This window comes from Amphiprion ocellaris, chromosome 20, assembly GCF_022539595.1.
Source record: "Amphiprion ocellaris isolate individual 3 ecotype Okinawa chromosome 20, ASM2253959v1, whole genome shotgun sequence".
Lineage (NCBI taxonomy): Eukaryota > Metazoa > Chordata > Actinopteri > Pomacentridae > Amphiprion > Amphiprion ocellaris.
In genome coordinates, this window is record NC_072785.1 from 26,094,761 (window position 1) to 26,110,454 (window position 15,694).

Sequence of the window (15,694 nt, forward strand, 5' to 3'; positions counted from 1 at the left end):
TCATTCTAAAAACACTGTATACCTATTTTACGCATAATTATATGGTTTTGGTATATATACACATGTTAAATTTTATTTTATTATTAATTTTGCAATTTGATGATAATCAATTTATTTATTTCATAATTGTATTTTTATTGTATGTAAGTAAACTAAAAAACTTGTCAGTCTGACCTTTGTGGAGTGTAATTTTACAGTTCTGGTATTTATACATTTATTTTATTATTCATTTTACATTATTATATGATCATTTTATAGTTTTACAAAAATCAGTGTATTTATTTTATCATTTTATTTCATTGTAAATCTTCATAAGCTAAAAAAAAACATATATTCAGTCTGGCTTTTATGAGGTGTTCTATAACTTAATGGTTTAGTATTTATTATGATTTATTAATCATCATTATTATTTATTTTATTTAGTTTTATTACATTTTTCAAGCTATTCTAAAAATGATTTATTAAATAAGCTTGTTTTTATTATTATCTTTCATTTATTATTATTTATGTATCTTTCATTATCTTAACTACTCATCTCCTATTAGCCGATTTTAACATTTTTTATAGTAAACAAACAGTCAATAGGATTGCAGTGTCGCTTCCTTTCATAAGAGGGCAGCATATCTTCACTGATCCAGTGGTGTGTGGTGGTAGCTGATTGGTTATACAGTTTCAAAAAGAAGACACAAACCCACCTTAGAGGTTGTGTTTGCATCACTGATGGAAGGATTAAAAGAGGATGAGGAGGTGGAGACAATCAGCACACCAGCACATACTGTTATGGAAACAATATCAAACAGACTGATGTTAAAATCAGTCAGAAAATACAACATCATGATCATCATCTTCTGTATAACCTTCAGTGTTATGCTGGTTTCAGATAAACAAGCTTAATTTCTATTTTTGTATTATTTGCAATCATTCTCACATAATGCATTTTCATTTTTTAAAATACTTTCAACAGGTTCTTCTCTGAGTGACAAAGTCGACCAGAAACCAGCTGAAAAGTGCAGCAGACCTGCAGAAACAGCCAAAATCACCTGTTCACACGATATTCAAGACTACACCCGAATCTTCTGGTACAAGCAGTTGAAGAACAATCAGATGCAGCTCCTGGGCTACTTGAATGTAAATCATTCTACTACAGTTTCTGGGATATGCGTACATAACCGTAGTAAATCCAGAGCCTGGACTGGATGTGAAGAATAAAGGGAGCACGAGTAAAGGCCAGACCTGTACAGTAACAGTCAAAGCACTCAGCCCAAACAGCAGTGCAGTATATTTCGGTGCTATTAGTCTACACAATGCTACATACCTAAAATATAAAATGTCAACAAAATGTCTGTTTATGTCAAAAAAAAAACCAAATAAGTTACTGGATTACTGAACATTTAAAACTGTAAAATCTTGTAAATTAGATATGAATTAAATTTCATGCAACTTTTCTTTTTTCAACAAATGAATGAAATCCTGTTTAAATGTTAGATTTTTTTGCTTCACAGTCTATTGCCAGGATGTGACCCAGTCCCCTGAAATCAGCTGGAGCTTTGCATCCAAATCTGCAGAAATGGACTGCAGCCACAACAAAGGCATAACTCATACCCAGATGTACTGGTACAGGCAGCGTCCAGGGGAGACCATGACCCTCATCGTCTACCAGCTTATGGTGGGCAGCCGGACTATGGTGGAATCTCTCAAACTAAATATACAGCCAGCAAAGAAAAAAATCAAGAGTGGGGCTTTAACTGTGAGAGACTTGCAGCCTGAAGACAGCAGAGTCTATTTTTGTGCCGTCAGCAAACACTGTGATGTGAGAAGTATGAGCAGCTGAACAAAAACTGATTGCCAATAAAGTGGTTGCATCAAAAAACAGATCTTGGGTTTTATATATTTATCCTATAGGTGGCACTAAGGCTCAAGAAATACTTTGGCTTCACATGCAGCACTATGAAATATGATGTGGCTGGTGTAGATTTAACAGGAGAATACTGAAAAAGAATCTGTTCAGTCAGACAGGAAACAAACAAGCCAATGCTATTCTTACCATCTTGGCTCATCAGCAATTTCTTTAATAATTCAAGATTTCTAATCACACCACAAAGTGCAGATTTTCTGCCGCCATCATAAAACTACATTCAGTTCAATATGCGGTGCGCCTGCACTGGACCTATGTTTACCGGATTGAGCTGTAAGACTGCATTTGCTGGACATCAATTCTCACTAACTCTTTATTGAGCTGAAAAACACTTGTTTACTCCAAAGGCGAGCTAGATTTTGTAGCCCACCCACACTGACTGAATAAGCTTTTAAAACTATAACATCTTTATTAGAAACAATTATTTGGGTGAAATAACTCTTTAAAACCATAACTTGCTAGTTAAAAAGTACTACTTGAGTAAAATAAGCCTGTAAACTAATAACTTGTTTGTTTGAAAAGGTACTTTTTGGGTGAAATACACCTTTAAAACTCTAACCTGTTAGAAAAAGTACTGCTTGTATAAAATGCACCTTTAAACCTATACCTTGTAAGTTAGAAAGTACTACTTGGGTAATAAAAAAAAAAGCCTTTAAAACTTTCACACGTTCCTTGAAAGAGCTTTTCTGGGACAACATATGCCTTTTAACCCATAGGTTCAATAGTTAGAAAGTACTATTTGGTTGAAATAGGCCTTTAAAATCATTATTTGTGAGTTAGAAAAAATACTGTTTGGGAGAAATACACCTTTAAATCCATAACTTGTTAATTAAAAAGTCCTGTTTGGGTGAAATACACCTTTAAACCATAACTTCTTAGATGGAAAGTACTATTTGGATGAAAATACGTAGCATAAACCTTGACAGCTATAGGGCGATGAACAACGATCCGACAGCTGTGGTCCTGAAAGTGCAGCCGACTGCTTCAGACAAATAACACTGACCTGGTGACAATTCAATGGTAGCACCATATAAAGATATTTCAGTATTACTAATTTAGATGGAAGTAATGCAAAGACTGGCTCTTCTATAGTCCTAATAAAAGGAGTTGAGCAGAGTGCAGTTTACTACTGACCAATCAAGACAGGTTTCATCCTCATTTATGCAAAAACTACAAAACCTTATCAGTATTTATGTTTTTAATGTAGACCTTGAACAGACCCCTCCCATCCACCTGAATTTCCTTTGAAGCCTTCATCTTTGTCGGCTAACTCCATGTGATTGTGTTTCCTCATCACTTCCTTTTCCTCTTGAAAAACAGCTCAATAGAGGAATCCCCGATACTACAAAGATCACAGTCATTGTGAGCTGATGGAACAAGTCTGACATGTCATGTAAGGTTTGAGGAAGCAAAAATGATCTGTTTTCTCCTCTTCGTTTATCTGGCAGGTAAAAACTCTATCAAACTGAATTTGCTAAAATGTACGTGCAAACATTATTTTCCTTCTGTGCGGTTAAATTTGTCTGTTTTTGTTTATTGTCCAGGTGTTAGTCTGGGGCTTGAGGTGCGTCAGTCTTCTTCTGAAATCATCACCAAACCTGGAGACAAAGTGGAGGTTTTCTGCAGCCATAACAAAACTGACTACAGGACAATGCTCTGGTACCAGCGGTCACCTGGAGACACAGCCATGAAACTCATTGGGTATTTGAACTATAAAAATGTTCAAATGGAAGAGCCATACAGCAAGGACTTCACTATCTCTGGAGATTTGGGTGGCAATACAGCAAAGAACGGCTCTCTTACAGTTGAACTCGCAGAACACAAACACAGCGCCGTTTACTACTGTGCAGCAAGTCAAGCACGATAACAAAAATCCTCTCTAAACTTTACAAAAACTGCATCTTAATCATCAGTGGTGTGAATACGACAGAATAAACCGCTCTCAGACACCTGCTCTTGTGGTTGTATCAGGGTTTGATATAATCCATGGCAAAAGATTCTGAGCATTAAACACGTCATTTCCTGCATTCTGGTGAATTTTTAGGCACCAATTTGAGACATTTTTGCATCAATATATGGAGAATTTGTCTTTGTTTTGGGTTTCTGAAATGCTTTTCATCATTTACTCTCCTGAAGATCAAATTTTCGCATTCAACATTACCCCTGCTGATTCACAACACACAAATCAACATTGGCTAATGTGACTGTTTCTGTTTTGTTTATTTGTAAAGATTCCAATAAAACTATAGATCTTGTACTTCAGCGCTCTGCCTCTAATGCTGAAAGTCTTTTACAGATTTTAAGTGCAGACTGCAGGAAAGTTATTACGAGCAAGTAGTTATGACCTGAATTACCTACAACAAATAATTTGGCTGGTATTATTTACGATAGCTTCAAGATAAACAAATCTACTTTTACTATGTGACTGCAACAGGACAAGTTTTACTTAAGGTAGTATAATGCTGTTTAACGTGAATTTCCTGTCTGTTTGACAAATTAATATGAGCATCAGGAAGACACACCCCAACCTTTAGGTTCTATTTACTGTTTTCTAATGGTCCTTAAATGCTTCTGTGCCTATTTAAATTCTTAATTATATTTTGCAGAAGTCCATTTCAGTTCTTGCCTCATACAAAAACCTGAAAATAAAAAAAAAATACATATATTAAAAAAGAAGAGCATATCAGGCTGTGAGCTAATAAGATGAAACGAAGAGCATATAGAGATAAATTATGTGAAGCCACTCCTCCTCTGTCTACATCACCTCAGCTTCCTCCTTAAATTAGACTCAATAGAGAGAAAACACTAACAGCAGAGACCCCAGAAAAAAGTAAATATAGCATTTAATGACTATTTAATTTAGTTGTCATGTCAAATTTTAGCATGATGATTAGACTTCTCATGTGCCATGTCCTCGCAGGTAACAACTGCTTCACTGTGAACTGAAATATGCCGTCTTTAACTTCATGCCTTCAACCAATAATCTGTCCAATTTTGCTCACGGAGGTTTTTCTCTGGGAATTCAGGTCAATCAGTCTCCTCCTGCTGTGATCAGAAAGGAGGGTGAAGAAGTCCAGCTGATCTGTACACATGAAAAAAACTGACTACAGAGTGATGCTGTGGTACCAGCAGTCACCTGGAGAAACGGCTCTGAAACTCATCGGATATGTGGATTATGCCAGAATAACCTATGAAGAATCATATAAAAAGCATTTTAATATCACTGGAGATTTAATCAAAGACACAGCAAAGAACGGTTCTCTGTTTATAGTCGATGTAAAAGAGTCTGAACACAGTGCAGTGTATTACTGAGAAGCTCAGTATACACACTGAGGCAGATCTGCTATTAACTACTCAAAAACTCAACTTATTTTATCAACTTCCAGCCAATCAGCTGCTCTCAGATTCTGTCATGTGACGTCTACGTCATTTCCTGCTGGGGTTTTACATGCACAGTCAAAACCTTCATCATTATCATTACACACTCCCTTTTAACTCACACTTACATCTGCATGAGAAAAAGAACAAAATGATTCTTTTTCTAATTTGCTGTCAGCTTGCAGGTAATGTCAACCCTTCTCAAGATCAAGAAGTTTCTATTTTGTTTCGCTGCTGAAGTAAAGCTTAGTTTTGTCTGTTTTCGTAGGTCTTTCTCTGGGCGTTCAGGTAAATCAGTCTCCTTCTGCTGTCTTAAAAAAGGAGGGTGAAGAAGTTAAGCTTTTCTGCACACATGAACAAACCGACTACAAAGTGATGATATGGTACCAAAAGTCACCTGGAGACGAGGCCCTGAAATTCATTGGATATGGATATGGACAGTTCCACGACGACGGCGTGGAACAGCCATTCAGGAAAGATTTCAAATTAGCTGGAGATCTGAGCGGACAAAATACAATGAATGGCTCACTTTCCATCACCAATGTGACAGCACAACAACACAATGCGACATACTTTTGTGCAGTCAGAGAGGCACAGTACAGCAAACACCCATCTGCTCTTAACAAAAACCTCCTCCTCGCTCGCCTCTCTTATCTTGCCTCTGAATGTAGGTTAAGCACTAAGTCGCCCCCTCAACAATCATGTGATGTTTTGTGGTTTCACTGATTTGTCAGCTTATCACTACTGTTTATCATTTTGCACTTCTCTTTCATGCTTTACACAGTCGGGATACGAATTTTGAACAATAAACACATTTTTAACCATCACTGACTTGGTTACATCAGGATTTTGAGGATCAAGTTCACACCAAATATAATTGTAAATTAAATATCCCAAAAAAGTAGAATTAAGCAACTGGCCAGATAAAATCCACAGTGAACAAGCTGCACTCCACAAAAAATAACCTGTAATGTTATTTGTTTCTTTACAGCAGTCTGATATCAAAATAATGTCCATAGTTGATCTATACAATGGTGCAGTATCTCTGTGTTGTGTTATCATTTGAATATCCTTGTTTAGCATTAGCCTTTGTCTCTGGTAGCTCGCTGAACCTTCTCACAACTTTACTGTGCAGAGTTCAACAACACGACTGCTGCAGGTAAACAGCAGGGAGGTGCGCTCGTTTTATGCAACCCTTATGGATGGCCAGCAAGCACACCTGTAACTCTATTTTATCAAACAGTAAGAGGAACCACCTGGTGGCACAACCAGGTACCACAGCAAATCTTTAACACATTTTCTCACATGTATGCCCACAATCATCAGCATTTGTCCAGCTGTCTGTACTGGGGGCTTGCTTGTTTGTTTTGACGTTTTCTCGAGCAATGTCCCGTCTACAGCACTACTGGACTGGTCACATGCCACAGACAATAAACTCTAAAGAATAAATGTTGAAAAGTAAACGTAAAACATAAAGAAACAAAAGCACATCATTTGAAAAGATACATTATCAGTCTTCATCACTAATAAAGATGATACCGGTCAACCCCTAATGTAGTTTTAAACAATTAAAATAATAACAACTATTAATCAAGTAGCAAGTAATCACTATTCTCCCAACTCTATAAAGTCTTATTCTTCATACTTAACAGCACTGATGTTAATACAGCTTAAATTACAATTATCATCTAAATTTTCCACACAGACAAAGCTTTAAACAATGTCAGCCACCACCTCAAGCCACAAAATCAAACAATGAAGTATTTGCTGTCATGCTGTGAGGGAAATATGTTTCAATAAAAACAAGTTTCACTGATTCACAGCTAGAACTTCATCACCACCTGTTAAGAGTTAATGAAGGAAAATGTCTCAGTGCCAGCATATGCTCTGAAAACTACATCACTTCCTGTCCCTCCTCCTGATCCACAAAGCACCATGAAGACTCAGGTTTTTCTCCATTCTCAACATGAAGCCATCTCATCTCATCATCACCATCATCACTGTCTTCTGGATTAAAGGTAGCAGTTATTATTAAAGCTACTTTTTACATTTAATTTGTAAATGAAACCCTAAAAGCCAGAAGTGGAATATTTACATCCACCTCCACTGATTGCTTATTTCTTACTGCTGGCTTGCTAAAAATCCAATACAAGCACAGAACATGTTTTATCCAGTGGCAATACATTACAGCACTAATTCATACTGTCTCTTTATCTCTTTATCTCAGGGGTTTACCTCAGTAACGAAAAACTAGTGTTTCAGTCTCCAGCCAATCTGTTATGGACACCGAACAATGGAGTCAAACTAAACTTAACACATCAAATCAAGAGCTATGACACGATCCTCTGGTATCAGCGCTCAACAGGAGACACCTCGCTGAAGCTGATCGCCTACATGTATTATAAAACTCGCAATGTTGAGCCGGCGTTTGAAGGCCGCTTCAATGTGAGCGGAGATGGAGAGAAAACAGCTTATCTTCACTTCCTAAACCTGAAACACCCTGAAGATAGTGGAGAATATTTTGGAGCAGCACGTATACACAGTAATAAAGATCGTGACTCTGCTGTACAAAAACCTCCATAACAATCCGGCAGATAACAGCAACCACACAGGAAACCACTGAGAACATGTGACTGTTTTAAAGCTCAACAGTTTTTATTATAACTGTCACCAATAACTTGAAAGCAAAAGATGCTAATAAAGATCAAATAAATAAATTTTTGAAGTGTGACAATATGCAAAGGTTCGTGAATAGTGATGTCATTGTATATCACTGATGCACATAAGGTTGTCTTTCACTGCTCAACTTTCTCCATTGTACAGAAAAAGTCATAAGATTTATTAATTCATGAAAATGCTACAGATTGAGTCATTTCACAGACAGTGATAATGGTCGACCAGTTCATTGCATTTGATTTGATTACAGAACTTTTCAAGACATTAATTCCAGGCAAATCCCCTGATTCAAAAGTTATCAGCCTATTAGTCTTACTGAGCCAGCCAAATCTGCATTACAGATCATTATCATTCTGTTACAGGGGGAAAAATTGCTCTGGCATGTTTGTATTTCTTTAAAGGAATCACAGCTGTATTAGACCAAGCTAAGTAAAAGATGTGACTTATGTGCTACTTCAAAATATCAATGGGGAAGCTGGAACTTTTGCACACAGGGAGGAGGAACTGTGATGAAAATGGATAATTCACCAAAAAATAGTGCATGATCCAAACGCTCTGAAAAACTTGAAATTTTCAGTGTGGTAAGTTCATAATCCAGAAGTGCTGGTTTTCCCCACAGTAAGTGGAGTTTGAAAAAAGTATCATGCAGACAGCAGAAAGGGAAGGTTAAAAACCACTAGAAATGCGCAGCCAACACTTGTAATCCATATTCACTTAGCTAGACTATCTATTATTATTGCTTCTGATCATTGTTAAGCAGAAATTAACACCAACAACTTTGGTGACTCTACTTTTCTGAACCAAACACAGCAGTTTTTTTGGCTAAACATAACCAAACATTACCTAAAATTGTGAGTGAACAAAGTGAAAACCCTAACCTAACAATTATTACTGAATAATGGTCCTAAGAATTCAAAATACAGTACAGCAATGTCAGGACTAAACAAATTCAGCCGATAGGTGGAGGCACAGCACATGGTATGCAGCTTTTATCATGAGGATGTGGTGACGAATTAAACCAACATCCTACCTCATGATCTTCATTCTCACAGCAACACTTGTCTCACATCAGTGCCTGACAATGCCTTCATCTACGCAAACCTTTGTATTTCTCTTCATATGGTTTTACTGTACAGTGTTTATGTCTTCTGTAAAATGTTATCATTATTTAGATTTTTAATTATATGACATGCTAAAAACAAATATTCTCTGGTTTTTGTTTGTCACCAGTAACACTTAAACTTTAAAATCTGCTTTCTCCACAGGTCAAGTGAGTGCTGTTACATTTCAGCTGTCACCTCCTCAGGTAGTGAAGGAGAAAACTCAAGTCCACATTGACTGCAGTCACAATGATGCAAACCTTCCACTAATGTCCTGGTATCAGCAAAGAAAAAACAGTCTGTCTATGACCTTCATTGGGCTTGGATATGCAACTGCAGAACCATCCAACAAGGGTCGGTTGGAGGAGCAATTCCAGTTGAGAAGACAAAGCATGACTGCAGGAACACCGACTGTTTACAGCACAAACCTGTCCCACTCTGGTGTTTACTACTGCGCTGCCAGCACACAGTGATGTGGTTTAATGCCACTCCCTCACGAAAAACCTCATCTCTCTTTTACTCACTACACAAAACAGATTACAGCAGGAAAGACAATTTTAAAAAAAACAGCAGTAACAATATAAGCTTCCAGCCAACATTACATCAAGCACAAGACAGGGGAGGAAAAGCTACGGCTAGTTAGCCAGCAGCCTGAGCCAAAGGTGCTAACCGTTAGCTCAGCCGTGCACACAAACAAACAGCCACTCGCCGTGCATGTTAGCTCAAGCTAAATCAGCAAATTCTTACCTTAGTAGGGCGAAAACGTGATTTGGTCTGTTTATTACAAGAATAAACCTCCTAAAAGAGTTTCAAGCTCCCAAAAGAAGGTAAAGAAAACTCACATTCAGTCGTGGAGGGCGCGTTGGTGGCAAACAGTCGACGCCATCAGCAGCCACTTCGACAGAACCGTAAATCCTCCGCACATCCCTCCTGTAGCAACTTGACAAAACCGTAGCTTCCCTTCGAAATGCTAAACCAACAGCAGAAAGTATCCTTTAAGCCATACAACTGATTTTAATTGGTAAATCACTATATTAAATCCCACTTTAAAAAACTGCTTTGAGAAACTCTCAACCAGGAACTTCCAACTGGTAGTGGGCGGAGCGGTGTCCGCTTATAAGGGCCGCCCATTAAAGTTTGGACCAATCACGTTGCAGCGTAAGGAGCGTTTCATCCAATCACATCGGCAAATGATTTAAATTAATCACATGAATCATACCTTGTGTTGACATGAGGTGGGGGAATATTTCTGAACTTTGAACACCAATTTGTTAATTAGGGTCCGAGCACCGAATGGTGCGAAGACCCTATTGGAATGCAAGGAATTATTATTAGGGTCCGAGCACCGAATGGTGCGAAGACCCTATTGGAATGCAAGGAATTATTTATTATTATTATTATTATTATTATTATTATTATTATTATTATTATTCTTTCTTTTCCTGACGGTTGAATTGCCTTTTTGGCGGCCTTATCATACCCCAAAACGCGTGAAACTTGGCATGCTCATCAGGACTGGCGAAAAATTTGATATTTTGTGGGAGTTGCGCATGTGTGTGGGAAAATGGCTCCATAGCGCCCCCTGGAAAATTGAAAATTTGGTCATTAGGCCAACTTGAACGACGTTTCATCTACAGTTACAACATTTTGTAGGCATATTCAGCACATCAGGAAACCCAAAAAAGTCAATCATGACCATGCCCTAAACCCAACAGGAAGTTGGCCATCTTGAATTAGCTGTAAATTTTTTAAAATTAATACCTCATCGGGGATAAGTCCGAGAGACCTCAAATTTGGCCAATATATGCAAACACGCGACCTGATGAAAAGTTATCAAAATGTTCATCTCATTTCAAAGGGCGTGGCCATGGCGACTCCCAAAAAAATGGATCCTTCGCCATGAAACAGGAAGTGGTGTCTAACTCAGCTGTACATGCTCCAATCTGCCTGAAATTTTACATGCGTGATTGGAGTCCGACCTTGACAACATACATGTGGTTATATGCATTGACAGTCATAGCGCCACCTTGTGGTAGCAGGAAATTGACATTTTTTACATTTTGAGGTATTATTCTAAGCAGGTTGATCAGATTCACCTCAAATTTAGTGACATAAGCCAGAAGACATTGATGATGATTCCCAGAGAAAATGGTGACTTGTCATCAAAGGGCGTGTCTGTGGCGGCGCGGCGAATTTCGATTTCTCGCCATGAAAATTGAATTATTCATATCTCAGCTAGACATGGTCCAATCTGGACAAAACTTGATATGGTGAACACCAGTCCGGGTCTGAACACATGCACACTCATAAATTTAGAAATACTCATAGCGCCACCTATTGGCAACAGGAAGTATTTGTCATTACATTTGCACGTGCCATTGCCAGAAACTTTGTCATATCATCTTGAAAATTGGTCAGCTGAGTGGTTATGCCTAGACGATGCCACAGTGTGAAGATTTTGACGATTCATAAAACACTGTTGCCGTGGCAACGTATCGTTGCCGTAATAAACAAAGTACTTTTTGACAGGTTAAAAATGCTCAAATGCTCGCCAAAATTACCACACATATCTGGACCGGCAACCCATTTGATATTTTAGGGAAACTGCACATGTGTGTGGCAAAATGGCTCCATAGCGCCACCTGGAAAATTTCAAACGGTTACTACGGCCAGTACGTTTCAGCTAGAATTATGAAACTTGGTAGGCTTATGTAACTCGTCAAGACGCACAAAAATGTAATTGACACCCATGCCCAAAACCCAACAGGAAGTCGGCCATTTTGAATTATATGTCATATGTTTTGACGATTTTGGGTCATTTTTGTGCATTTTCAAAAGCTATAAACTCAAACAGGGTAACACCGAGAGAGCTGAAATTTGGCCAGGATGTACTCCAGGCATGGGTGATCAAAAGTTATCAAAATGCTCACCTTAAGTCTGAGGGCGTGGCCATGGCGGCCTCGTGAATTTTGGTGCTTCGCCATGAAACATCAACTGCTGTGTAACTGCCCTAAACATGCTCCAATCTGCCTCAAACTTTACATGTATGATCAGAGTCCAGTCCTGATCACATCCATAGGCTGACATAAACTCTCGGTCGCAGCGCCACCTGGTGGATGGAAGGAAAAGCTCTATAAGTAGCCTGAACATGCTCCAATCTGCCTGAAATTTTACACGTGTGATCAGAGTCCGGCCCTCATCGCATCCATAGGCCGACATGCACTCTCGGTCGCAGCGCCGCCTGGTGGACGTGCGTGGATTCGCCAACCAGCAAGGATGCGAGGACCCGTCCAACGCTGCTTGCAGCTTTAATTATTATTATTCTTTGTGCGACGGGGGAAATGCATTTTTGGCAACCTTATCATACGCCAAAACGCATGAAAGTTGGCACACACATCAGGACTGGCGAAAAATTTGATATTTTGTGGGACTTTTGCATGTATTTGCCTAAATGGCTCCATAGCGCCCCCTAGGATGTTGCAAAAAGTGGTCATTAGGCCAACTTGCACGACATTTCATCTACAGCTACAAAGTTTTGTAAGCCTATTCAGCACATCAGGAAACCCAAAAAAGTCAATCATGGCCACGCCCGAAACCCAACAGGAAGTCGGCCATCTTGAATTAGCTGTAAATTTTTTAAAATTAATACCTCATCGGGGATAAGTCCGAGAGACCTGAAATTTGGCCAATACATGCAAACACGCGACCTGATGAAAAGGTATCAAAATGTTCATCTCATTTCAAAGGGCGTGGCCATGGCGACTCCCAACAAAATGGATCCTTCGCCATGAAACAGGAAGTGGTGTCTAACTCAGCTGTACATGCTCCAATCTGCCTGACATTTTACATGTGTGATCAGTGTCCAGCCCTGACAATATCCATGTGGTTATATTCATTCACAGTCATAGCGCCACCTTGTGGTAGCAGGAAATTGACATTTTTCACACTTTGATGTACTATTCTTAGCACGTTGATCAGATTCACCTCAAATGTGGTGACATAAGCCTGAACACATTGATGATGATTCCCAAAGAAAATGGTGACTCGTCGTCAAGGGGCGTGTCTGTGGCATTGCGGCGAATTTCGATTTCTCGCCATAAAAATTGAATTATTAATATCTCAGCTGGAAATGATCCAATCCGGACCAAACTTGATGTGATGGACACCAGTCCGGTTCTGAACACATCCACATTCATAAATTTAGAAATACTCATAGCGCCACCTATTGGCAACAGGAAGAAATTGTCATTACATTTGCACGTGCCATTGCCTGATACTTTGTCATATGATTCTGAAAATTGGTCAGGTGAGTGACCACACATTGACGATGGCACAGTGTGAAGATTTTGACGATTCATAAAACGCTGTTGCCGTGGCAACGTATCGTTGCCGGAATAAACAAAGTACTTTTTGACAGGTTAAAAATGCTCAAATGCTCGCCAAAATTGCCACACATATCTGGACCGGCAACCCATTCCAGATTTTAGGGAAACTGCACATGTGTTTGGCAAAATGGCTCCATAGCGCCACCTGGAAAATTTCAAACATTTACGACGGCCAGTACGTGTCACCTAGAATTATGAAACTTGGTAGGCATATGTAACTCGTCAAGACACACCAAAATGTAATTGACAGCCATGCCCAAAACCCAACAGGAAGTCGGCCATTTTGAATTATATGTCATACGTTTTGACGATTTTGGGTCATTTTTGTACATTTTCAAAAGCTATAAACTCACATAGGGTAACACCGAGAGAGCTGAAATTCGGCCAGGATGTAGTCCAGGCATGGGTGATCAAAAGTTATCAAAATGCTCACCTTAAGTCTGAGGGCGTGGCCATGGCGGCCTCGTGAATTTTGATGCTTCGCCATGAAACATCAACTGCTGTGTAACTGCCCTAAACATGCTCCAATCTGCCTCAAACTTTACATGTATGATCAGAGTCCAGTCCTGATCACATCCATAGGCCGACATAAACTCTCGGTCGCAGCGCCACCTGGTGGTTGGAAGGAAATGCTCTATAACTAGCCTGGACATGGTCCGATCTGCCTGAAATTTTACGTGTGATCAGAGTCTGACCCTGATCACATCCATAGGCCAATATACACTCTCGGTCGCAGCGCCACCTGGTGGATGGACAGGAAAAGCTCTAGAAGTAGCCTGAATATGCTCCAATCTGCCTGAAATTTTGCACGTGTGATCAGAGTCCAGCCCTCATCGCATCCATAGGCCGACATGCACTCTCGGTCGCAGCGCCACCTGGTGGATGTGCGTGGATTCGCCGACCAGCAAGGATGCGAGGACCCGTCCAATGCTGCTTGCAGCTTTAGTTTACTTTTTGATCGCAACAACTTGTCAAGATATGGAAATGATTTTAATTTGATATTCATTTCCACGTGTAGTAATCCTGACACCACAGCATACAAACTAAACAGGAACTATTAAGGAAGAAGTTTCGGTTATCTCCCTGCCTTTTAAATGGAGAAAATTTATTTTTAAAAAATGCATAAAAGTTTTCTTGGTGCATGAACTGAGGCTGCTGACTGACCTTATATTGCACAATGTTCAATGTCTTTAAATATTTTCACAGTAAGGATTCATCTGTCGATCTATCTATACCTGAAACCTGATCCTCTGTATATAGTCTTCTACATGTTTGTTGTTTTTTGTTTTTTTTTAAGAATAAAGTCATCTGTATATAATGCTATGGGCAATTTTTGCACCGTTTTTTTCTTATTTATTCTTGCACTGCCTTTATACTCTTATACTTTCTCCTTTCCTAAGGAAGAAGTTTCGGTTATTTCCCCAGTTATGTTTGAAATGTAACATTACTTCTTCAGCTCAGTGCATCAGTGATCATATTGGTTTAGTGGTTGGAAGTCAATAAAACATTAGCGTCAGTCAAATTGAATGCGTCAGTGGATGGAAGTGGTGGTTGCCTTGTGCTGCTCTTCACTTCACTGCAGCTCCATGGCTCCATCTGCTGGACGGACAGAAGTGCAGCAGCTGATGGCAGCTTCTTTGACCTCACGCTGCTGTCAGACCCACAGATTAGGGTTTATTTCAGATATATATAATAGAAAATAGTAATTAAAAAATAAGCTGATGTTGTATTTTTGCAGCAGTGAGTTTTACAGGGTTAAGAGCAACCAGTCAAAGGTTATTACTGAGGATTTTAAACAAAAACATTCAGGCAAAGAGTTAACATCATAGGGTGCCTGACATGTTTGTTTTTTTTCCGGGTCGATACAGATTTTTTTTGTAATCAAGGAGATCAATAACCAAGATTTGGAATCACTACACATTTGCAGAAAAAATAAAGTTTTTGAACAGCACATAAAGTTAAGTTAAAATTAAAATAATCACGAGTTGCAGCCTTTGCTTATTTATGTTTTACATGCTGAAGTTGTCCTTCAGTGTTTCACTGATCAGATTGTGCTGTGGGCAGGACAAAGATCAGAGGGAGGCAGCTGCAGCAGACCCAAAGTAGTTTCACATTCATTTATCTGATCAGATTTCAGGGGGCTTTTTTTTTTTTTTTTTTTAAGAAATGGGACCAATAATTGAAAACATGCTAAATATCAGATGGGATCATTGGTGTCACAGGACATCTGCAGACACAGG

General features: G+C 39.0%; 1 protein-coding gene and 1 gene segment (V, D, J or C); both read left to right on the top strand.

The window, feature by feature from the left end:
* Positions 1-1,447: 1,447 nt before the first annotated feature.
* On the top strand, positions 1,448-6,734 carry LOC129347768 (uncharacterized). The gene is made up of 5 exons (XM_055005973.1): positions 1,448-1,817; positions 3,460-3,616; positions 5,345-5,478; positions 5,562-5,960; positions 6,694-6,734. The coding sequence occupies exons 1-5, from the start codon at positions 1,463-1,465 to the stop codon at positions 6,732-6,734; spliced, it is 1,086 nt and encodes a 361-aa protein (XP_054861948.1). The 5' UTR covers positions 1,448-1,462.
* Positions 3,287-4,097, top strand: LOC118471655 (immunoglobulin kappa variable 1-5-like). The segment is given in 2 exon segments: positions 3,287-3,363; positions 3,460-4,097. Coding segments are annotated over 2 exon segments (357 nt in total).
* Positions 6,735-15,694: the final 8,960 nt, after the last annotated feature.